Here is a 25,520-nt window from a genome sequence, read left to right on the forward strand (position 1 = left end):
CATGTCCTTTACAAGTAAAGAGAAAAGTCTCCCTCCACTAAAGGATGCCTTGTTCCATGCTTGCCGCACAACACAAATACCAAGACACCACATGAGGAAAGGACTTACCTCTCACAGAAAGTATGCAGGCAGGGAAGTACTTTGGGGTTCTTGTAGCGGTCCAGGCATATGCTGCAAATCAGAAACTGCTTGTCAATCTGACGGACCACAGGACTTGGGATGTTGGAGCCTTCACTGGCCATCCTAGACCACTGACATATGGGTCCTGTTCCCTTCTACCCTGCACACTGCTGGATCGGGGTGGGGAAAAGAAGAAGAAAAATGGCTTATAAATTCCATGAAATAAAAAAATCAGTTACTGATTCACTTATGTTTCATCCTTATGCAGGAATTCATATTTCCATATAAAACCAAAACAGTGAAGAATTAAACTTCTAAAATGGTTTATCACTAATAAGAGCCTGGGAAACAGTCTACACCACCTCAGTGTGAGAAGAAATAGTGAAAGGCATGCTGCCTCTGGACTGAAAGAGTTACAAGGATGTCTGGTTTTAAAGAAATCCCACGATAAAAATGTTCTTGGACCAGTAGGCTCAGTCAGTGCTAACAAACATCGGATTTCTTACATCTACAGTACTGTTGGAAAAATGCTTAAACTGGAACTGCACCAGCCAGTCAAACGGTTGCATCACAGTTTGAAAATGGTTCACCTAACAATTTTTTTTCACTTATCAGTGCCGGTATTGCCAAAAATATGGTAGATTTGGACTCCAAGAAGCCCCCAAGAAGGAAGCTCCAGAACCAGCCAGCCCCTGGGAAGGGAATGCTCAAATTCTGCATCAGCAACAAAGGTGAGATAGGTGAAATGAAAATCTTCACGATAAAATAAACAAAACAGAGGCAACTCATAGCTGCTGAGATTCAGCAAAGTTAGGGGGAACGATACATGAAGCACATCCAAATTATAAATGCAAGAAAAATGGCATTATAGGCAGAAGTTGTTGTAAGAATCACGTTTCTCGGACTAAAGACTCTTCATAACCTGGCATAAAAAGCATGAAATAAAAGGGTAAGAAAGAAGTCTAGTGACTGACAGAATTAAAACTGCAGGCTTGGAACACCTTCTGTCCCGGCACAAGGCACCAGAGAGAAAAACTTAATTTCTTTTCAACTGGAGGTACAGATTATAGCCAACAGAATTAATACGTGGAAAGAGAAGACAGGAGGAAAAGGAAGGAAACACCCTTAGAGAACTGCCTGCTAAAATAATTTAGGAAAACCTTGCATGCAGAGGCCCTGGCAGGGTGGCCCAGCTAGAACTCCTCTCCATCAGCGTTTCCAGCAGCCTGGAGTGCTGGGAGGCACAGGCTCGCTCCCCAGGGAGCTGATCACAGTAACTCTGTCACAGCACCGAGTTCTGACAGTCCTCCCGCACCCCCAGCTGACAGGGGCTCCTCTGCTCTGTGAGCAGCAAGCCCAGCTGGACTGCTTCACTTCAGGTACACTCCTGAGGGTCTGACTTTTTCCCTAAACAGTTTCTACCACTTTTAGCCACCCATTTCAGGCAATTTGAGATCTAGCTTGAGGGCAGTTCTGGCTTTCCAAGACAGAAATAATAAGCCCTCTGCCTCTGTGCTGATCACACTCAAAAGTCACTCAATTCCACAATTATTTGCATGACCTGGGTAGCATTTTATCATCAGTTTTACATCAGATGTTCTTCCTATGCTTGAATGGATGGCACACTAATCTGTCAGACCTGAGCCATGCTGAGCTGTGTATTTAGCCATACTGGTATAGTTTACTTACTACATTGAGCAAGTGGCTATTTCTAGCATAACGACAGTAATTATGGATCATGCTATACTGATTTGCCCAATAACAGGTTCCTAGGTCATTGCTTCTATGCTAGCAAATACAGCAGCATAAAGTTACTCACAACCCAACAGTGGTAACTGACATTTAATTCAATGGAAAACACTCACGGCAGGGCCTTTCGTTTCCTTTTTTTCCCAATAAAGGGGAAACTGCAATGGTAAAAATTATTTTAATATTCATAAAATATGAATTCATGACCCAAAAACGCATGATTTCAGGATTGATAATATTTTCATGTCTTTTTAAATAATTTTTAATAATTTTTAAAATTTCTTTCCCCATAGTAAGATAAAATGTGCGTATTACATAAACCCAAATTAATTTTTCCTATTTAAATGCCATAAATCACACATAATAAACCTTAGGAGATCAATTAGGAAACTATGTTACAAGCTTGTGTTAAAGATGGTTTTACAAGGCATGGAACCAAAATATATAGCTTTTACAAAACGGAGTAGAAAGAGCAGACAATCAAATACACATTAACATATTCATACACTTGGCAGCATAACATGCAGAACATCAGTGATGTGTTTCAAAAGAAAATACATTTCACCACTGACACAGCTGTGTTTGCCTCCCACTTTCCCTCCCCAAATGTTAGGGGCAGCAACCCATACAAAACAGGGAAGATAATCAGAAGCAGGATGACTTCTTATCGAAAGCACAATTTCCAAATTGGACACACAAATGGTATAATTTTTTTGTTATAGACTGAACACAGACTACTGGGAAAAAAACTGTACTTAAGATATGAAAGAATAGGTCTCTGGTGAATGCTGCCTGTCATTTAACAGAAGAAAGTTCTCTAGCAACCAGGTATTTTTGCTTATCAAGTAGAGCTATACCAGAAAATAGCAGTTACACAAGAAAAATTTCTGCTGCCTGAAAATATTAATATTGACTTAATCTGATCTTCATCTTAGGTTTTTTACGTTCCCCCAATCTCACTGTAAGATCAAGTAATTCTTAGCTCATGCCAGCCACTTTATTTTTCAAATGTTCATGCTTTAAGCTTTGTCAATGAAAGAAACCATTAAAGACTCAGAAATAAAGTGCTTTTAATATTCTGTGTTTTGTCTGAAACACAGGAGGCCATGACTGTCATTTATTCACTTTGCTCACATAAATCAGGTTTAAAACATGCACCTGGAAATAGAATTTCATCAATACATTAGTGGCTTTGGCCATTACCTGGTACAACTTCTTAAGTGGTTCATATAAAAAAATTTTTGAGTATGGGATTTGCAGGATTCTGCAGCTTCTCTGAGCCAGCTCCACCTTTGATGCAATTTTGATGATGTATTTATGAGAAGGATGATTTTGCGTATTTACTCAATGAAAGTAACTGTACAATCAGACTATTTGAGGAAAAGCTGCACATTTTGGACAATGCCTTTGAATTTCACCACAGTATTTTTTCTGATTTACTACTATGCTTGCAGCAGTTCCTCAAAACAGCAGACTAAGTTTCAGATGTATTAGCAGTGAGGGATTTTGTAAAGAAACACTAGTTTTACAAGAAAAATGTTCTTTTTTCTAGTAGCATCTTCTGAGCTGAGAAACTGATGCTTTTCAGAGGTTCATAATGTCTCAAAGCTAATAAAGAGTAGCTGAAGCACGAGCTTTGAAAATAAGTGTATCAGTTCTCAATATAGTTACACTTCATAATTTAAACATGCAAAGCCAAAGGTTTATAAAATGTTGCACCAAAAATGATATAACCTCCCACCCATTTATCTATAAGACACACACACTTCAGGTTTGCTAAGTGCAGGAAATGTACCCCTTTGTCATTCCTCTGAGGTTCAAGGATTGCTATCTTCCCAGCCACCCCAAAAATAACATTGTTCTTTTTCCTTCTGTTTGGAGATATGACTATCATTTTTCATTCAAAATACACTATACAGCAAAGAAAGGAGAACACAATGGCTCTCTAAGCTAGTGGAAATCCTTGCCCCACTATGCATGCATGCTTTCAGGGTGCGGCCCCACCCATATGAAAGGAACTTCCTCTAGCATTAGAAAAGGGTGAAAAGAAAAAACACAAATAACAGTTCCAGAATAGTTGTTTCAGGTAGGTAGAAACATACAATAATGAAAGTGCACCCTTCCTACAGGTATCTTCAAATGAGCTCTGGAATTCCTGAATAGTTATCAAATCCTATATTAGTTTCCATGGCCTGGCCAACAAAAAGACATTGGGGAAACTTATAATTGTTCGGTTCTCAGGATTTTATTCCTGAAAGAGTAGAATTCTGTGTTGCTGATACACTGCTATCACTGAAATCCACCCAGCCAGAGGTGCAACTAGCCTGAAAGTACAGCCTGAGGAGAACAAATTGCTTGCAGCTTGTTCATCCTCTTCTTATCAATGGTGTTCACAACCCAGAGGGTCTATTCATGTATTATGAATGAATAGGTTTCCAATAGCAACGTTTCCAAAGGAACAGTTAGGCCTCGAGAGCCGTAAGAAAGGGTGGGGAACCTCAATAATGTTGCTTCAAGGACTGGGAGAGCTAGGGCTTAAAAGTCCTTAAAACAGACAGATCACCTGTCCATAGTCTTTAGGAATAAACAGATTCAAGCCATTTCTAGCAGCAGCCCCAAAATTAGCCAATACAGAACACACTGAACAAATTAATAATCATAACCACCACACAGTCCACTTGTGTAAAAGGCTTGATAAGCTAAATTTGCATTCCTCTCTCTCCCACTCTTGCAATCAGCTTAGTGCCTTGTTTAAAACACAGCAACCCTCTTCATTCTTACAGCATGCAGAAGTGCAGTGAATGATCAGGGGCCAAAACAGAAGGAACAACCCAGCAGCAACCACCAGGAATAATACTGAGCAAACTTGAGCATTTCAGACCTACCCATCTTTGTAGAAAAATAGCTTAATCAGTGCAGTGCTGAGGATAAAATCCTTGCAGGGACGGAGTTGCAGTTCCGCAGTAATCCAAACGAACAAACCATCATCTGTTAATATTTCAAGCCTCACGCGTAAAACTGTTTAAGAAGCCCTATCACAGCATAGTCATTATCAGATGCACAACAGATTTTGTGCTCTAAGGAATGACGCTCCATTCCACGAAGAGGACAGGTGGAAAGAAAAAATGGAAGAATAAGAGGAGGCCCAGTGAAGTCGTCGTGAATTTTTTTTTTCCCTGGGGTCATTTACAAGTGGGAGACCCCTTCAGGATTCAAACCAATCAATCTTTATTTAGCACATCTTTTTCTCACTCAGCCTGTGTAGAAAGACTGCAGCAAATGGTGCAAGGGATTGTGGGATGGGGATGCAGCAGAGAGCTGCAACCAGATTCGCTGGGTTATTTTTTTTTCCTCCCTACTCAGCAATCAGCTGTTCCGAGACTCCGCGCAGGGCCATTGAATTTGGTCACCAGAATGTTATTACAGGATTAGCAGGCGGAGACAGCTACCACTGTGCATCTGGCATGTCAATGCAGCTAAGAAATACATATGCAAATATTACTCACAAATCGGAAAAAGGATTTAATTCTGAAGGGGAGAGTAATTACATAACATCCATTACCAGGGGAGCCATCACAGATGAAACGAAAGCACTTTCGTTTATAAAGAAGATAAAGCTTAGTACTTAATTATTCCACCCTGATTTTTCCAGATTCAGAGTGTTTCTTGGAATGTAATTCTTCCCCGCTCCAACTTTCAGCAGCAACAAAAGACCCCACAAACACTCTTTGTCTCCCCAGATGTTTAAAGCAGAAGCAAAGAGCCTCTTCAGAAAGCTGTGCTACTGACACACAAACCAGCAGCAGCTTCTTCTACTACAGAACCACATATTTGACCTGACTCAGACTCAAGTCAAATATTCAAGTCAGCAATTAGTAAACTCATATTCAAGGAATGTGAGAATCAAAGTTAACACTGTTCAGCCTTTCTACAAACATTAATAAAAAGGTATATTCTCACAGTCAATATATTTGCTTGCTTAAATTTTTCTTAAAATCACGGATCAACTCCGATTTTACTAGGCTGTTACCAAAGGAATCAAATAGAAATTTGGTCCCTGCTATTTTTAAGCTATGCAGAGAAGGTTGTTAAAAAGCTGCTTGTGAATACACAGACACTACTGAAGTAAAGCAACATAGAATTAGCTTTGTCTTCCAGTATAACAGCTGGTGGGTTTTGCAGACAAGGTAGTATTTGCATCTCTAAATACAGTGTATCTTTTCTTTTGAAAAAAACAAATCATATGCAAGTATTTCAGCTAACTGAGGCTAACAAAGCTTCCCACAAATAAAAGGACACAAAGCTCCATTTGCATCAAGAAGAAAACATGTGCAGCCTAAATACTGTCTGTGCTATCCTGACTTAATTAGGGCAGATATAGTTATTTCAGAAGTTTTAAATGTTGCCATAAGATATTTTAGCACAGTTTCCAGAATATAATATTTATTCCATTCTTGAATTGATGGGGTAAATAGTATTAATAATCATTCAGCATGACTGAAACGTAATCTAAATTCCTGTTAAAAATTCAAATTCCGCGTACATTCTTTACTTTCCACTTGGTGATCATTTAGTCAGATTGGTTTTATGCATCAGACAGATCCAGTCTGGTTTCCCTGGACAATGCCCACAGGGTGAAAGCATGTTGTAATCCAGTTTATAACCTGAAATGAAACATCAGGCAGCGTGTGTACATGTGTTAAGATTGGGGTTCTTGTGCCAAAATACTGCTTCTCTGATTCCCTTAACATGTGCTGAACTTGCTCAAAGAGAGAGAACAAGGTATGTTTCATTTTAGCTCCAACATTCAGGAACAGCAAGCATCTGCACAGCAGGATTCACAGTTTAAAAAAGGCCAGAGATTTCAGGCATGTTTTTAGAGAGGTGGTTTTTTATGTTTAGTTGGAGTTTGTTTTCTTTTTAAACTGTCTAGAGAATCCCTATTGCGAAGAGCAAGCGACATATTTCACTCCCACAACAAGGAGATCCAAGGAGTGGGTTTTTTCCAACACTGGAACAAAAACACACTTAAAACAAAAATCAAGAGAGAAAATTCAGGAGTGGCATCCCCAGAACCGAAGTGGAAGACTCTACAACAAAAGCATGCAGATATCACTTAGCTGCTTGCTTTCCCTGGCTCATTTCACACATCAAATTTACGTACACTAACCCAAAATGACAAGTATTACTCAAATTACTATTTCCATATGTGGTCAGTAGTAAGGACTACACAGGTCTCAAAACAGAACTGATCCCGTAACATACCTCATGGTCAGAGGAGATTGCAGGAGTCACAGCTGCAGCCACTCTCACAGGGATCTACACCTCCAAATGTGAGATTGCTTCAAAGTGCTGTTCTCTTATAATTAACTCTGAGAATTGCCTGCTGACAATGAGCTGATACTCCACAAATAATCCTACTTCTTCAACAAAACAAAAACGTGCTTGGAAAATGACAAGGAAAATGAGACAAAATGCATAACATTTCTCCTGAGATTTTTCTTGTTACATGTTGATATGTGGGTTCCTTCTCCCTAGTGAAGAGGAAATGGATTCACAGCTCAGTGAACAATCTTGCACTTTACCCCCATAGCCGTTACAACCAGACTCTTTCAGATAGGTTTATTGAATGTGTATGTCTTTTGTGTTGGGAGATGGGAGTGGGGGTGGTCATTATGTACTTGGTTTTGTTTGTTGGTTTTTTGGTGTTTTTTTTTTTTTTAAAAAAAACAGGCTACTTTCCCTCATAAATTTGCTGCATTCATCGTTGCTGCTGACTTATCTGTGTCACTGCTGACTAGTGAGGTAAGTTCTGGAGAAAATAGTACATAGTACATGCCATTTTCATAGTGCCATGAAAGAGTGATGTAGCTCCTGTTGTCATCCCCTGTAAATGTCCAAGTTTTTGAATAATTTATTCTTTTCCTTCTTCAAAACACAACCTGATTCATATTCTTAGGGAGCCCATAAATAGTAAGCTACCAAAAAAACTCACAGTTTTATTTACAGTTCATAGGTAGATATTGATATGACCTTCCCTAAATAAGTCATCCAATCACTCCAAGTTAAGAACTAAAGTCTGAACTAAAGTCTGTACTACAGATCACTGAAGGGAGAGTAGTCTAACTCAGCCTTCTCTTGAAAAGAGATTTTAATGTCAGCAGAAAAAAAAATTATTTGGTTAGCTCCAACTAAATGACCAGCTAATACAGTCCTGGCAATGAAGTCTGACTGAAAAGTCAGAGGTGGGAGAGACCAGAAATCAATTACCCAAAGCCAACATGCTGGAAATGAGGATTAGTTTAGGAACACAAATACAGGAGAGGATGGGCTTTTACAGCCATCGCCCATCCTTAATTTGATCCTGGTGCCAGAAAAGCAAGTGGGGTGAAACAGCTAAGCTCTGTCATTGTAGGACCATGCCCATACCAGGAACCAAGGGGCCTTAGTCATCTTCATGAACTAGTGGCCTTTACCTTTCCCTAGTGTGGCAGTGTATCCATGCAGATCCAGCAACCTCCAGCCCTCATTCCACATTCTCCAATAGTCCAGTCTGTAGTTTATATTAGCTGGAAAGAGTCAAAGCTTCCTCCCACTGTGGGTTTGTAGCTACAGGGCACGTCTGCCGCAAAAGGAGCCTTGCTAGGTCCTGGTTCCTCCCCACCAGCCACAGCCTTGAGCTGTGGTCACTCCCCCATCTTGTGATCCAGTGGAGCAGATGCTTTTTCCCAAAGCTTGTGATCCAACACATGGCTTTGTCATAGCCTGGGAGGCAAAGAACTTGAAAGGTTTGCCTGGGACATCACGCTGGGCTGCTGGAAACCTTCCCAGCACCCCCAGCACCCATCCTCCTATGCCTTTGCCACCTTCTTCTATTTCCTTCTACTTTCTGCTTACGCCTAGTTTAGCTTGCCAAGGTTGAAGCTGTTGTAGCACAACTGCAGCCCAGCTGGGACAGCCTGGCCTCCCTGCTCAGCCAGCCTAAGCTTGGCTGATGTGACTGTGCTTCCTGCCTCTCTCCACCACTGAAGTTGCAAGTCAGGCAGCACCAGACAGAAACTGCTTCTCTACCCTCTATGTTATTCTTTCTCTTTCCCATTTTGGATATTTGCCATTGAGGTGGCACTGTGGTCATCAGAAATAAGCTCTGCACTCTGCCATTCCTTCTGCACGGCAATGGGCTCACCTTCAGTACCACTGTCAGATGCAAATGTGATGAATCAAGTTCCTTTTAAAAGCTTTCAGCTTCTAAAGGCACAGGAATAACAGGAATAGAAACACTGCTATAAATTAAAGCCTTGCTTAATAGCTTTACATGTTTAATGATTTGTTCCTTTTTCCTCTTTCCTTTCCTCAGTCTGTAATCAAAGCTTTTAAGAGGGTGGACCTCTTAAGACATCAGCGTATACTAATGCTGTATACTCCAGTGTGTAGAGAGAGGGTTATGGCTGGCATCTAACACCCACTTTTCTTCTGTGCATACCTCTTCAGTACCCCCTTCTCCAGTACCCTTAGGAGGTGAATAGTCCTGCTTCCATCCACACAGACCCCATCTCCCAGATGTCTTGTTCTTGGATGGAGAGGGGGCCTGCTGGGGGCTGCCCTGCACATGCCAAGGAACAAGACTGAGAGGTTAGAGCTCATGTGATCACACAGTCATCTCCAACTGAGATATGATACCTACTTCTGGGCTATTTGTCTGTCTGAGCTTTTCAGGACCTCATTTTGGGTCAGGGCCTTGCACAATAAATTCCAACACACTTGGAGCACACTGAATTTACTGCACGTGCAAGGACAATGCTTGCATTGCAGTGAACATCCACAAATCCCCAGTCAAATACCCAAAATTCCCAATCAAATGAGATTTCAGAGAGAAAGGGTAGGAAATGAAGGGGAAAGGACACGCCAAGGGAAATGATAGGATAAAACTGTCACATATAAGATTAAATTACAGCCTCAGAGCAGTCATTTAGGGCCCTTTCCATGTTTAATAAAATGTCATATTCTCAGGTGATCTCCTAGAAAAAATCTGCAGTGAGGTAGGCCCAAGTAATTATTTCAGGGGCTAGATGTTGTGCAGTCATAAGTAAAAGGATTTTAAATTGTACACTTGCCATCCAAAGCAGTGAGTCAGAGCATCTATAGCAAAAAAAAACACCCTACCCCAACTAACTACCCAGTACTGTTAACATCAGCAATGTCAACTGCACATTTTTGACTCTCCAGGCCTACCTGTTTTGTTAACACTGACAGATCTTTGTTCAGTCTTTATAGGTATGCAGGTTCAAATAAAACCAAGCTGAACTGACAAATAATTAAAACTGCACATCAAAACACTGCTGCTTTCCATAAACATCTGCTGTGAAATGCTACTTGAAATAAAAGTGCTCCATGGAGACTCCATACTAATTACTGATAACCCCTCCAGGTGCAGGAAAACAGGCAGCAGACGAAAAAAGCAGGAGGTTGAGCAGGAATCTATTTGGAAACAGGTCCCTGGTCTTTTCTACACACTCTTAGATACAAGGTACATTTAAAAATGCTCTAGGCCTTTTCTTCAGATTTGCTGAGCAATGGGAAGAAAAGTAAAAGCAAGTAGCAAATGCTCAGTGCTTTTGGTACTGAACTGTGTGGTGAAGGTTGAACTGCTTAGAGACCATCCCCTCCACTACCTCCTGAGACACTCCGGATCTGCCCCACACTGCACCTCCACTGCAACTCTCCCTTTAGGGGAGCTGGAGCTTAGTCATATATTCTCTGTTGACCACTGAAAAGTTCCTCTGCTTCTGTTTCCATTGACTTCAGTAGGATTTTGTTGAAGTGGCACAAACATCAAATCAGCAAGGGAGAAGGCAGCACCCAGCAATCGCCACATGCCATGTAACTTCACAAAATTAACGTAGAGACTGCCAGCCCTTTAGAATTTTTTTCTTGCAGCCTTCTAAAATCCCACTTCCCATCAGATACAGCATATGGAACATAAACTGGGAGAAAAAAACCCCAAACAACTTAGGTGTCTCACAGCAAGAAACAGCAGATGGAATCTAAGCATTAAAAAAGCAAACAATAGAGGCATAAAGTGAAAGACATATTAGTGCAAAAACACATATTGGGAGAAGGATCAAGAAGGAGGGAGAAAGAAGAGCCCTGCTCCAGCATGTGAGCGGGCTGAAATCAGGTTCACATCCTCTGCAGCACTTACATTGTTTAAAATATGAAAAATTGGTTGCTGCACCTCCATATTTGCCTTAGCTGTTGTACAGTACTCACCTCATTTTCTTATCCAGAGCCCAGCAGCAATGTCACCTTCTGTGTCTGCCAAGCCTTCTACTGAACCAAAATATCTTTCAAAAATACAGCAATATGTCTAAAAATTTATATTGTCCATGGATTTTGAGAAGAATCCCTGCTCAAGTGTTAAGTGGCAGGTAGAGGTTTACCCAGGCAGGCTCTTTATATTGGCAAAAGTACAATACTGAGCTTTCACAGCAAGACGGTAAACACGTAGCTGTGTGCAGTAGGTAGTCTGGCAGCACCAGCACTACTGAGAAACAATGTCAGGACAACCTTGGCAAAAGGAGCTCTGTGGATTTTAACAATGGTTGTAGGCACAGGAGTTGAACAGACCAAACAACCGTAGCAAAAGCCATCTACAGCTCCCGGGGGGGTGTGGGGTGTGGGGGAGCTCAAAGTGCTCAGAGCCCGAGTGTGCCAGCTGTGACGCTGTGTCCTCCACCTCCACACTCACAGGGTCACTCCATTTGACTTCCCAGTAGTCAGATCCAGCATTTCAAAACTTGGAAACACCCAATGGCTGAACTTCACCCAGTAAACACGTCTTTCCAGTCCTCAGTAAGGACACTAGTTTGCTGATTGCATGCTAGCACTCCTATTTAAAGAACTGTTATTGGAAAAAGCTGAAACCTTTCTACAGCAGAGATGAAGAGCTCTCTATATCTCATGCCTTGCCTGCAGAAATGAATCAATTCCCAGCATATGAATCAATTCCCAGCAGTTTCACCACAGCCACAGCAAGATGTGCCATCTGCCTGCAAAGCCACCAAACTCCTCAGCGGGCAGGATCTCCAGACAGTCCTAGTGGCCCTTTCTCAGGGCCTACCAAGCAGCTACTCTGGCTCAGCCCGGGTTTTCCTCAAGCGTTTTCCTTGCAGGACAAGGTTTTATATCTGACACAAAGCTGTCTTCGTTCATCCGTCATCTTCAAAAACAGCTCTTCTAAGCTTTCTCTTAGACATCTCTTCCAGGTTCTCACCACACAGGGCAGGTTCAAGCCAGATGCCCAAGGCCCCTCCCTACAGGCCATTGCCAGGCTGCTTGTAAGCAAATGCCCAGCACTGATGTAGGTCAGACTCTACAAAAATTACATTCTCAGAGGACCCTTGTACATATATTCCCGCATGAATATCAGTCTTTTTTACTGACATCACAACTTACAAAACAACAGCTAATGAAAGAGGACGAAAGCAGAACCCCTCATACACAATTTTAAGGATGAACTGGGATACACAGGAAATTAATTTCTATATGAAAATGCATCCATTATACTTTACAGGAAAACCAGTACATTTTTATGTATGTGAAAAGCAAATTAGGAGACATTATAGAAAACAATAACCATATGGATGCATGTGTCTTTTTAAATAGAAAAAGCACTTGGAAAAAAACACTGGTATCAGGATAGCTAAGAACAATATTGTCTTACATCAGCCACAATTTCATTTGGATTTTGATAGCACCTAGAAATCTCTTTCAAGTACCAGAATCCCACTATGAAAGGCACCAGTTACACAAAACAGTGTAAAGTCCTATGCAAACATAGGTAGCCCACGTCTTAATGCCTCACACAATTTGTCTGTTGCCATCTAACTGTATCTGTGACACCAAGTACCTTTCTAAACTATGAAATAAGTTTTCATAGCCAGTCATTAATTTAGATAAGGACTATTTCTGTAGAGAAAGAGGTGCAAGACAGCAGCTTACACAGCATGAATCTCCTACAGTCAGAGAACAGGAGCAGATCTTACCATCCTCTTCCCTTTGCCAACTCCTTGAGTGGATGTAAGAACTGCCTGAGACCTTAGACATAAGTCCTTGTGATGACTGTGACAGGATGCACCGTGTTGTTACTGAAACAGATTATATGTAGTAAACTATAAAACCCATTAGAGGTGTATGTAAAGTAACCAGCTGTGAGCACAGCTGTTACAAGTAATTGAGAAATGCTAGTGGAAAACCAGTTACAAATAGGACATAAAGGCTGCACTACCTCAGGTACTAAACTCCTCTTACTCAGATATCACAGTAAGCAGTTGTTAGGATATATTTCAAATAATTGAAATGCTTCTGGAAGCCTGATGAAAGGTTTTTGGTAGGTGGAGCCTGCTGTTGAGTTAAATTTTATTCACAATTTATTTTTTATTCACAATTTATATCTATTGTTTTTTACTATTCCTTTTTATTCACCACAGAGGAGAAACCCCTTTTATTGATACCAATAATATACTGGATAATTCTTCACCCTGTGAGCTGTGAAACCCATTGCCCAGGATGCTACAGTTGTTAATATTTTACAGTCATTCCAGGAGAGCAGGACAAATTCATGGTGAATAGACTGATTAAAGACACCACCTCTACCAGAAGCAGAACTGGAAGCACAAATCATTGAATATGTAAGAGCATTCTGAAGAGTACCATGACATGTCTGATCTATTCTTATGCCCGCCCCTCTGTAAGCATCTGCTGTCAGCAACCATCCATATTATAAGGCTAGACTAGATTTACTTTTGATTTGACCCAGACAAACCTTCAAATTACTCAGAGTAGACTTCACAGAAGCTGACATAGTAGCCACTCCCTTTTGGCATAGTTAATGGACATTAGTGGCTCTGCAGGGCTGTTTCTATCACTTCGCAGAGCCCTTCCATTTAGGGATGTCAGGTGAAATGAATCCATCAGACATCTGCCTTGATGCACCACTGTTGCATGAAGAATGCCACTCAGGGCCACAGAGTACCTTTAGCATGTACACCTGTTTTGACGTCATACAAAGAAGAGTTACAACAATGGTGACTGATTAATAATCACCCCAAGCAGAGAACCATTTCATAGACAATACAACAGTAACCTAGCACTTTTTCTCTCCACTTCCTCCAACCTTTTCAAATTTACTTTATCCTTAAGACAAAAAAAGTACTTTTAGTGATATTTCCTTAAGAGTCAAGTTAGTCTTGTTTCTCTGCAGAGGTATTCTGTATTATTCTAAAAGCAGTGCCATAGAGCTTGGGGAAATCATGCCTTCATCACTATCCTGGTTCTCCTCATTTAAAAGTTGCCCACCTTCATCATCAGAGGTCCCTCCAGAGGGTGCATATCTTCAGAACAGGGCTTCTGCAAGAGCACATCCCAGAGGGCAAACAATGATGGTTGTTCAGAGGGTAAAGGCTACCATTCAGGAGCACAGATAAAAATTCATCCCAAAGGTCAGATATGGGAAGAAGCCTTCCTGCTCTTACGCTTGTTTGTATTCAAGACTGTGCAATGTATCAGCTTCTGATAAGACAAACAAAAATTTTGGACTGTGCAAACACAGAAAATGGAACTACTCACTTTCTCTTGTTTTGCAAATCCACCTTAATATATACAAACCTTTTTGCATGCCCTAGTGTAGTCTGGATTTTTTTTTTTTTTTTTTTGTAGGAGGGAATAGTAAAAAACTAATTAGAATGCAGAAGCAAAGGTATGAGTTCTGCCTACACAGAACATGTAGTACAGTTCTAATACAACAGTCCTCCAATACTGTCTTCTCTTTTCTGTGTAATAAAAGATTGTACTTATCTCCACTGAGAGATTTTAAGTAAAGGATTACTTTTGTAAATGAATGAAAAATTATTTGTCTTTAATTAGGAATTAAGTATCTCAGAACATTTTTGTATTTCACAATCAAAATTTATTTTCAGCTATTTTAATACAAGACAAAAAATTATCACTGCATATTTGATAAACAGGATGAAATCTTCATGACGCAACACTTAATTTTATCTCTTTGTTATAAAATGTTTCCTGAGCCGAGATGCAGAAAGATCATTTGTTCCCAAAACTACACAGAGCAGACTAAGAACTAGGTAATAATAAAAGAGACAGTTCTTTGCAGAGGGTCCAGTAAGACTTACAAATCCTTTGGAAAGACCACATACTAACCCATATCATAGTACTGTGCCAGAGGAACACACATGACAAAAACAACCCAACCCTCAGATACTATGAAATTAAGATGTGGCTCTACATGATTTTTTGGCCCTAGGTTTCCTAACTCCAGTACAGTGCAATTACTTAAGCTCTAAATATCAAATTAGATGTGCTTTCAAGATAGAAAAAAACTCCCACAAAACCAAACCAAAACCAAACCAGCACTTGCAGAAGCTTATCTTGCAGGAGTTAATCCCTGAAGGTTTACATTAACATTCCCACCAATATAGGGATTACAGGAGAGAAAGTTGTAGGAGGATATTTCATGAATACTGTTTCCTCACTGGAAAAGGAAAAATAACCAAAAACCAAAAAGCTGCACTAATGCAGAGAAATCATGGCAGTTTTTCTCTTCAAGAGTTTATGTATGCTTTAAGAGGCTTGTTCCTCAGTCATGCTTTTTCATTCCTGGGGGTCATTGTAGTTCCTGAGGAATTTGAAAGTAGTGGGATTTACAGGATTTGCAATTTACAGATGTTCTCAGAAGAACAAGAGTGGCCTTGAAGACACCTGACATCACTGAACCTGCTGGCATCTGCTCTTTGGAAGTCCTGTTTCTCCCAGAGTGTGCGAATTCTCTAATAATACAGATCATGGGACAAATATGGCTGGGGCTAAATATGGTACACATACTAAGTCTCTTCAAAGACCACTACAGAGATTAATGCATTCAGAGGAACAAAAAACCCACAATTGTTGGGATCTTTTCAAGAGCATTTCCAAGTTCAGCAAAATAGTTTGAATGCAATCTTTTTTGTTGTTGTGGTACTGTAAGTAATTGTTTCAAGTACATTTGCTGAAGATTCTGTCTGCTTTGGAGGGGTTTTGTTCTGCACAAGGTGCAGGAGTATTTTGCACATTTATATTTTCATTCTTGTCAGAGTTTTGTCATTCAGAATAATCTAGACACTGCTCTTTCCTTGATAAATCAATCCCGAGTAATTAACAAACCACATAGGTAGATAGCACACAACTTCAAGCTCACAAAAAATCAAGTTCTACTAAACTTCAATGTAGAAGGAGGCAAGCAGAGTATAAATCTTTGCAGAGACTAAACCTTTCCCTTTTTCTTTAAGCCATCAGTCCAGAAATAACAATATTCCAAATTACAAGTTCAGTGAAGGGGTATTCTCAAACCTAGCATTAAAAACTCATTAAAAAAATAACAGAGAAAGAGGGAATTGTCACTCTATGTTTTCAGAACTAAAAGAAAAAGAAATTCAGAAGAGAAGCCCATGGTAGCACAAAACAAATAGCTTTCCATGACAAAAGAACAGAAAGTCACCCATAAATAAACTGATCATACACATGTTTAGGCTGACTAATAACACTAAGACAAATAAATCCATATGGATTAGGAGCAAGCAAATTGCTGAACATTCACCTCATGCATTTAAAACCTAATCAAAAGTAATTGCATCTACTCCAATCTTTTTGACTCTTTCACAAAGGGTGTCCACCTTGGCATAAAGACTGAAGATCACCATCCTCCTAATTAACCACTTCTAAAATGCATCCAAAACTGATAATATTCAGATGGTTTTAAAGTGAGAGAGAATGAATAATACTTTTACACATGAGCGAAAGTGTTGACCATAAAAGCAGAGTTGTTCAGAGTTCTTCCAGGGGAACATTTAGTATATATGTGATTAGAGTAAATTTTTAAGTTATTTGTCTTCTCCTAGTGGCAGGGCATATTCTTAAAGTTATTACAGCCTAGATTTAATATTTAATAGTAAACCATCGTAGCCATTCTGGCACCAGTTTCTTTTGATGCTTGTGTTAACAGGGTCACCATGTAACGTAAGAAGTGCCAGAATACATGCTGCTAACATTTTTCACATGGCTGTGATTAGTATCCTTCTTAATTTAGCTGTGCCTCTTTTAACCCTACTGCAACTAGCTAGTGGCAGTAGATAGTGGCTGGATAGAGCCAGCCAACATCTACATCCTACATCTACCTGTTTAGCACCAGAAGAACTATATTCCATTTGCTATTTCGAGTCTTCCTTTTGTATGGGATTTTCCTCTGAGCTATTGCCCTAAAGTCCAGCTAGCAAGTAGGAAGGCTCCCTGGTTGCCAGTAGACATCTCAGCCAACTAGATCCTTGGCTGTCCCCACACAGTGCATTAGTGACATGTTATGTCATTTATTTCACTGTATGGTATTCCAGTCACAAACTGCTATTCCTGTGATCAAAGTAAATTACTGACTTCCAGCTAAAATCACCTCTTTAAATAAGCAGTGCCCAATCCAAATATAGCTAGACAGCCCAATTATTAGAAGGAATGACGTGCAATCCCAAGATGTGTTTACAGGTTATGGACAGAAAATGTCTAGAGATTCTGTGGTAGAAAACAAAGACAAATGCTTTTAATGCTACAATTTAGGCATAAAATATTTAGCTATTTAAACCACAGAAATAAAACATGGTCTTTATAGAAATAAAACAGTTCAGAAAATTTGACATGAAATGCCATTTTCATTTCTCCAAAGGTCAGCCTGAATTTTGTTCAGTGGGAGGTGGTCTTTATTCCAGTTGATCAAAAATAAAGAGGAAGAAAAAGAAATCTTGTGCACAAAACAGGAATTCTTCCAAATTGATCTTAAGTGTTTGTAACCAAGCAGCTCTTTCCTTTACAGACACGTTAACATAAACCTTACAGCACACCAAGGGACTGCCTCCAATCCATTCATGTCACCTAACAAATAGAAGAGTAAGCCAAATTCTAACAGAAGCAGCAAGTGTGTCTTGAAAGTTAACCTATCAAAAATGGAGGTATAGAGAGGTAAAGTCCATTTCTGTGACTGCTAAGCCCTGTTCTCTTCCCTCCAGTATTTTAGAAACCTCTAAATAATAATAATTTCCTTTCCAGTATTGATTCCTTTCAACAAACATTGATTTTTTTTCCAGAGTCTTGTTTTTTTAACAGCTCATGCAATGCATTTCACATGGTTAGTTCACCTTTGTTCTTTCACCAGGAAACATCAGCGGAAAACGTAATCACAACCTGTGCTCTCTGGAAATAGAATATCTAATTTTGGTTGAAGGTGTCTGCCAAGTGTAGCATCTGCAATAGTGGATTTCAATCTGGCAGTCACTGGTCTGCTTCAACAACTGAAAAGAGCAAGTTCATATATGTTACCCTGCAAAATATGGATGGGCAAAATTCCAGGAGAAAATTTTTAGGGCTTTGGAATTAATCGCTCTTTGTAATACAGAATATTGCATTGTCCTTAAAACAACTAATTAAATCTAAACAGCTATTCCCTTATATAATGCAATCATATTAAGGAACATACTTTATAAACTGAATTTATTATTTGGAGTAATATATATGTTTGCTGCTGTGTATAAAAAAATAGTTCAAACTGTCTACACCATATCCTCAGACACATTTAATTTCGATGAGACAATATGCTTGCCAAGAGATAAATCAAATTCTTTTACGTTTGGCTCAAGGATTTATCCTAACCTACTGTACATTGTGCCCTTGTTTTTATATAAATAGTTCATGTATCTAGACATAGTATTACATGTTTCAGCAAAACTGCGTATATTTAACACTTTATGCAGATTATTAAATTTCAGCTTCAGTATAGTAATGCACAACACTTAGTTCTCTGCATTAGGACACTCAGAACCTTTTCAGTTAATTTAATTCCTCATTTTTCCTCAAAGGAATCAGGAGCATCACTGTGTTTATATAAGCTGTCCAAATCCTACTTTTTTTAAGAATTAATGAAATTCCATTATCAGGCAAAGACAAGCCCAGCATGTTTTCACGCTGGCTTCAAGCACCAATTATCTGGGATTTTCCAGTAAACAACTTGACCTCCAAGCTAAAACTGGGACTGCCTGAGAAATACAGGCTGGGGAAATTCTCCAGCAGTACTGTCATCTTTGTCCAGGTAAGGTCTAATTTTCCAAACACTGTCCATGCTGCCGGACATGGCAGGATTCAGACAGCCCTTGCATGTGGCCATGGAGACTGCTTGTCTCAAATCTAGATTTCATAAAAAAATCAATGCTGTGAAAAAGATCAACTTCTAAGACACACACCCACACCCCCACACCCACACGCACAACCCACCTCCCCCAAGGCATTATGCATATATATACTTCTAATTTTTATTCTGTGTCTGGAAAGATACATTTATGAATTACACAAAGAAATCAAAAGATTTTTCCCAGATGACTGAAATAATTGTTTCCATTTTTCCCTCTTCCCAGAAACCCTCTAATCAAATCTAGCATTGGTTCTGTCATAAAACCCACTTCATGTTTCCTTCTGGCCCTCAAGCAGCATGTCTTAGTGATGCTCCTTGAAGCAAAGTTCTGTTTAGCCTTCTCCCTGAGGAAAGACATTGTGTATTAAAGGCATATCAAAGCCATTTCTCATGAAAAAGGATGAATCTCAAGGACTGAATTGAACCCTCCATGGAGAAAACCCCAAGCTGTTCTTTATAGCCAAACTCTGGGCATTGCAGGTCCAGGTCAGACCAGGGAGTTTCTTCACCATTCAAGTTTGTCAAATCCTTTGCTGAGAAATTTGAGGAAACCTTTTGTTTATGGTAAGCAGTTTTGGTTGAGGGCCAAAGCACAGAAGCCCTACTGCATTTTGTCAGCAGCTAACATATTGATTCCCCCCAAAAAAGCTCTCTGGAAACAGAGAACTCCTCTTTCTAGTAGTTTTGTTTTCTAGCAGGATGATGCGGTCCCAAAATCAGGTACAGTAGCTTTCTGGTACCTTCTTTCTATAAACACTCCAGGCTTTAGATATCTTACAGAAAATTATGGTATTAGCTTGAAAATAAATAAGTTTATATAGATTTTAACAAACTAAACCTCTTAATATGCTTTTTAAGCCCTACAGTTTATATTCTCAAGTTTATTAAAAACATTTACATTGTCTAGAACCTTCCATTAGTATCGCTAGTCAATTTAATTTCAGTTCTCACACAAGCAGGAATGTGGAATTTTAAGGAAAAAACCTTCTGATTATTAAAGCACAATAGTTGGCCACAGACTATTATCCAGGTAGTAAATCCACTGCCCTCAAAACCAAAAAATCCAAGGCTGGAACAGAAAGCAACTTTTCTTAAGTAAGAAATATTTATTTAGTCATTGTACTTTCACAACAATTTTCTCATTTGTCCCCATATAAATGAATAGTTATTTAATTGTTTTGGCCTAATGAATGTTTGAGTTCAGGGCGATTTTCTTGGTCTATTTCTTGTCCTAGTATAGTACCTGGTACATAATTTCTAATTATAACCCCTTATTTTTACCTAAACCTATCAATCTGCCTGACAATCTGCCTAGACTGCATTTTGAAAATAGTAAAATAAACTAAAAGGGGGTAAATCAACCTACCTAAATAACCTATGGAGAGCTATGCACCAGCTAATGGCTCAAGTTACTCTTCACGAAAAGCACAACAACAGAATATGGCAACATTAATGTCAACTGCCAGAATCAAAAAAATTAACAACTGTGAAAAGTAGAGTGTCTCTCCTAATTAGACTTTGGCATTGTCCTCTCAGATTTACAGAGTCATTATTTTGCTTTGAATAAACATCACTATATCTTTCCTAGGCAAACTCCTTGGCTCTGTTTCAATTATTTCTTTTAAATATTAAAGAGCAGGAAACATTTGTTTTCCCTTGTCACATCCTGTCCTCTTTACATAGCATCACACAGTCCCCTTTGAAACGCCTGCTCTTACAGCAAGCCTGACACGCACAGTTCAATCAAAACATTTGCTATTATCTTTTGCCAACTACAAACAAATTTCTTCACAAACTCTGAAAAGGTTTAAAGGTTTCGACAGCCATTAAAGCCGAGCTAGCACGACTGTCAAAGAAAGGTGGTGTCAAACTCGGCTTCCCCACTACCACCCTGACTTAAAGAAGAAAAAGAAAGACAAAGCAATTCACTCATTCACACAGCGGAGCTTCTGGCAAGAGCTCGCCCGCTGTAAAACCACTGCTCTCACAAAATACCTGAAAGCGGAAAAAACACACGAACAGTTAGAGATGAGTGTGAAAGGGTAACTTACATTATTTAGAAAGTCAGTGGGAAAGGACTGCTGCAGTTTCTTCGTTATTTTACACTGCTGTTGGCAGAGTAGACAACCAAAAAAGTTCACCTAAAGAAATCCCTCCTTTTAATTCTCTCTCTCCCAGTTAATTTACTCTGGAGTCTCTCACCCTGAAGAGATCCGACAGTCAAAAGTTTATCCCCTTGTATTTCCCAATGATATGGCCGACTTTCCTTGGACACATACCAGTGATGCAGTAAAAATAGACAAAAGAGGGGGGGAGGGAAGAAGCAATCTAGCTTGAGCCTGAATCTTCTTAACTCAGTGTTTTCTGTAAAAGCTGCTCTTATGTCAGAAGATCCCGTTCCTACTCTAACTTGCAGAGCACTGAGTCATCCATCTGGTTTTCATAAACTGGAAATTACAGGCAAACCAGGGAATATACACAGTCCAGTTTTAGCAGAACTCCCCAGGCACCAGCCTTACAAGTAACCTGAGGTACAAAGGCTTTGAAAATAAACAACCAGCCCCATGCCGGGATGGTCTCCCGTCTGCAGATGCCTGACTGCTCCCCCAGGCAGCCCCCAGCAGCCCAGAGCACGACACACCACTCAAGAAGGTGGCAGCCGGGTCCTCCCCCGCCGCTGTGGAAACAAACAGACGCTACAGCCCTCCCTCCCAGCACAAACAGCCTCTCTGGAAGGGGGCAGGGAAATCCAGTGCATTACTTGAAATCCTTTAACAGTTTAGCAAGTCATTTAGAACAACGTGTTTTCTATAAACAGGGAAGTGGATGCTGATCCACTTACATCCTCTAAAGCTTCCAGGTGAGAAGCAAATCTATTGTGTTGATAGGTTTTGTTTCGTTTAGGTGGTTTTTTTCTCTAATAAGAGTCAGTGGACAGTTGCTTAATAGAGAACTTCTGAGGTGATCCAAGCTATTCATTACAAGAATGAACATTTTACCAAAAGTATCAGAAGTAAAATTTTGATAAGCAGCCCATGAAAATCCATGACTCCAAACTCCCAAGTCACTTTCAGTCCCTATTTTCAGCTATTTAAAGGTCTAGAGCTCTGATTAAATTCAATATACCAAAGGCTTTAGGGGTCACCTATATTTTTGGATACTTCATGGATTTTTGGTCAGTACTGAAGAATAATGTTTTCTCAATAAAAAAATCAGAAAACCAATTTTAACCAATTTATGGTGGATAAAAAAAGTTTTGCCATTGCTTAAAACTAAGGTTGTTATCTGCATGTTCTTTACTTTAAAATAACAAGTTTTATTTAGTCTTTAGTTTTCCCAGAGGACTTTTTTAAGCTTTTCTATTGGGAATAATCTTACCCTGTTTGAACAGTGAGACTCTCTAAACAAGGCAGCTTTCACTAAAGCATGGGTGAATCAGTACAGTGAGTCATTAACAAAATAAAAACACCATTGTAAACACTCTGCCTAAAAGTCCTGAGCCTTGTCACTTGCTCAGCTTTTCATTTTTGCACACTTAGGATTGTGCTGATTGTCTACTCATCTTGTACCTGGATCCAGGAATGAGATGACTGGACTGTTAAAGTCAAAAGCAGTTGAATTATTTAAAAGCCAAACCAAAACAACAACAACACCAAAAAAAAACAAACCAAAACAAAAAAAAATAACCACAAACCCCAAAAAACAACTAGACTCTAATCACTAGAAGCAAAGGAGGAAATTATAAATTCATTTTCTTTTTTTTTTTCCTGTGCTGTCACAAATCCTTCCAACAGTTGTATAACCCATTGAATAATTTCAGTCACATCAGGTAGAGATCTCAAAGGTATTATATTCCTACAGCTATTGTGAAAAAAGGCAGCCCTCCAGATGAGTGAAATACAATACAACCCAGTGATCCAATGTAAAAGGCTACAGATGAGTTCAGTTTTATTATTAGACACCAGAGCACGTCGCACAAACAAGAGGTACGTGAGAACAGATTTCATGTGCCCTACTGCTCAGCTGCTACCATAGTTGTGTACCTTTGACCTGCATTCTAGCATTTTTCCCCTCCTCTCCCATCCAGGTAGTAAGCAGCAAAACACTTGAAATGCACAGACATCAGCTGAAGCAAATAATATTATTTTTTGAAACAGTAGTAAGCAGGGTTTGTTAACAGTTGAGTTATTCTCCCACTTAGTAATCAAGTGGGGTGAACTGACTACATCACATTTTTACCAGGACTGATACTTTCCATTAAACCAAACGACCTGATACTGGTAGACCAGACTTCCGAGTCTGGGGACAGAAATTATTTCACTGGATACAGCAGAGCAGCCCTTGTGTGGGTTTTGCTAGGCATATATGCTCTCTCCTCACTGTACTGTCACAGTACAAGACGAGTTGAATGACTATTATTTTTTGAATAAGAACGCATTTTTTGGTGAGACATGGTGTTAAAGTGGAGAGTAGGTGGGAGTAACCACTTTTTGATACTTGTGCTGACAGATATTTTTTCCCTCCAAGGAGTGAATGCATTAATTCACACTGATCTTTCAGGTGCTTTTCAATATGTCTGTCAATTTACATCAAAGGCAGCTTTCACAAATAACAACTCTGTAAGAAAACTTCAAGAAAATTCAAGATTCAAAAATAGATGACTGATTTTAAATGACCCTTCATTTCCCTGACACTTATTCACCATCTTTTTCTCTCTTTTTTTATATTCAAAATTGATTTCCTCTTTCGTATCATCCGTATTGGGGTACCAGCACCCTACTGTCCATAGATAGCTTCTGCCTCCAGACAGGCTAGCTGTGTGCCCCTTCAATGCTGCCTGGATATTACTAGGACATCATTTGATGCTCACTTTCTCACACTCTTGTCTCCATGACCTTTGAGGCAGTCAAGCACCATGTTGTTATATCGCACAGGGATGCTAGTTTTCTGGAAAACTGGAGATGGAAGATATTCAACAGTTTAACAGTGAGAAAATTTACTCTAGAAAGCTTCATATAGGAAAGACTACAACAAAGAACAGATCAGATAGGGAAAATAACCGCCTAGGAGCAATCTGTCTTCTTGGAAAAAAAGATGCTTCCATTTAGGATGTTTTCAAATGCCAGATACAGAACCACTCTGTTATTTTCCATATTGATTTTTCACAGAGATCCACTATGTTAGCAATATTAGCAGGACAAGAGTGGAGTAGGATGCAGCTTAGATATTGATTATGCAGCTTTGTATGTAGATTCTTGAAAGGTTTTTTCAAACTTCATTGCATGTTCATTAAAGCAAGAAAAAAGTGACCCTCCTCAGTCAGTGATGGACAGGTTGTAATGCACAGTAGGTGGCAGAGTATGTATCTCTCTTGGCCTGAATTCTGCTCCCATCTAGTCTAGTGTGGTTGTATTGTGAGTGCTGAACTGTGAAGGTATAGGTGAAAGCATCCTGTTTTTCAACCTGTTCTTTGCAGCTTAAATACTGAGAAAGTGACAGGTGAAAGGTCTGGGTTTGGTAGAGGATGCACCTTGCCATTTGATTAGAATCTGTGAAATTACCTAAATGATAGAAGCTCAGGATAGTAGATTAACAAGCCAGGGTTTCACTACAGCTATGTGTTCACCTTTGATTTTAGCACTAGACCACTTGGTGTAGGATTTCGAATATGTTTATGCAGATTTCTAGTCGGTCATAGTTTAAGTCCTAGATAATTCTTCTGATGCAAACAAGCTTGCAGGCTTTGTACAGACTGAAAAACCTCAAGTCTGATAAACTGAGAAAAATCTACCCTTGGAGGAGTCCAAGGCAAAGCTTCAGTTCACTCACTGTCAATGACATAAAATAAGGCAGATTTTGGCACTGACAATAACACATTTTTTAAAGACAAATTAGCTGCGACATTATAAATCATCACCAGCATCTTTAAATCCAGCACAGGGAACAGCCATCTTGGGTCTGGATTCAGATGCTAAGCTTGTATTCAGTCTGGACTCATTATGTATTTTATTGTAGTACTTCAGCTTGGTGCCCAGTGACTTGAGTTTGGCAAAAGCCTGTCCCTCTCCAGAAAGGCACATAATTGTCAGCTGATCTCTCAAAGAGATAATATTGTGTGATAATCCTTTGCTGCCTGCTCCAACTGTTAGATGAGAATTGGGCTGTTTCAGTGCTTTTGATATTTTGCTTTATAATGCATGTATTTTGCTTTATAATGTATCACTTGTTTTCACAGAAAGAAATACGCAGCTCAGACAAAAACATAATGCATTATAACCTTGATGTCATCATTGGAGAAGCCCCGTGGCTGCTGCTGTTTTCACTACAGCCTGCAGTAGCCCCTGGCTGTCCCCAGAAAAAAAGGGAGAATAAG

At 39.6% G+C, this 25,520-nt stretch overlaps 1 protein-coding gene across 17 annotated transcripts in view; it reads right to left on the reverse strand.

Annotated features, from left to right (window-relative positions):
• Positions 1-25,520, reverse strand: part of TRIM2 (tripartite motif containing 2) — a 91,158-nt gene that overhangs the window by 40,580 nt on the left and 25,058 nt on the right. For 7 of the 17 annotated variants that reach the window (XM_051790549.1, XM_051790538.1, XM_051790535.1 and 4 more), the window contains one exon: positions 109-290. In XM_051790549.1, coding sequence (XP_051646509.1) covers positions 109-242 — 134 coding nt within the window. In that variant the 5' untranslated portion in view covers positions 243-290. Of the gene's footprint in view, positions 1-108; positions 291-4,754; positions 5,654-7,134; positions 7,425-11,139; positions 11,536-21,198; positions 21,744-25,520 lie in introns of those variants that run through there. The other 10 variants (XM_051790544.1, XM_051790552.1, XM_051790546.1 and 7 more) reach the window with 9 other exon arrangements.

The sequence above is a fragment of the Manacus candei genome, unplaced genomic scaffold, assembly GCF_025592945.1.
Source record: "Manacus candei isolate 608988 ecotype Guabito, Panama unplaced genomic scaffold, ASM2559294v1 h1tg000028l, whole genome shotgun sequence".
Lineage (NCBI taxonomy): Eukaryota > Metazoa > Chordata > Aves > Passeriformes > Pipridae > Manacus > Manacus candei.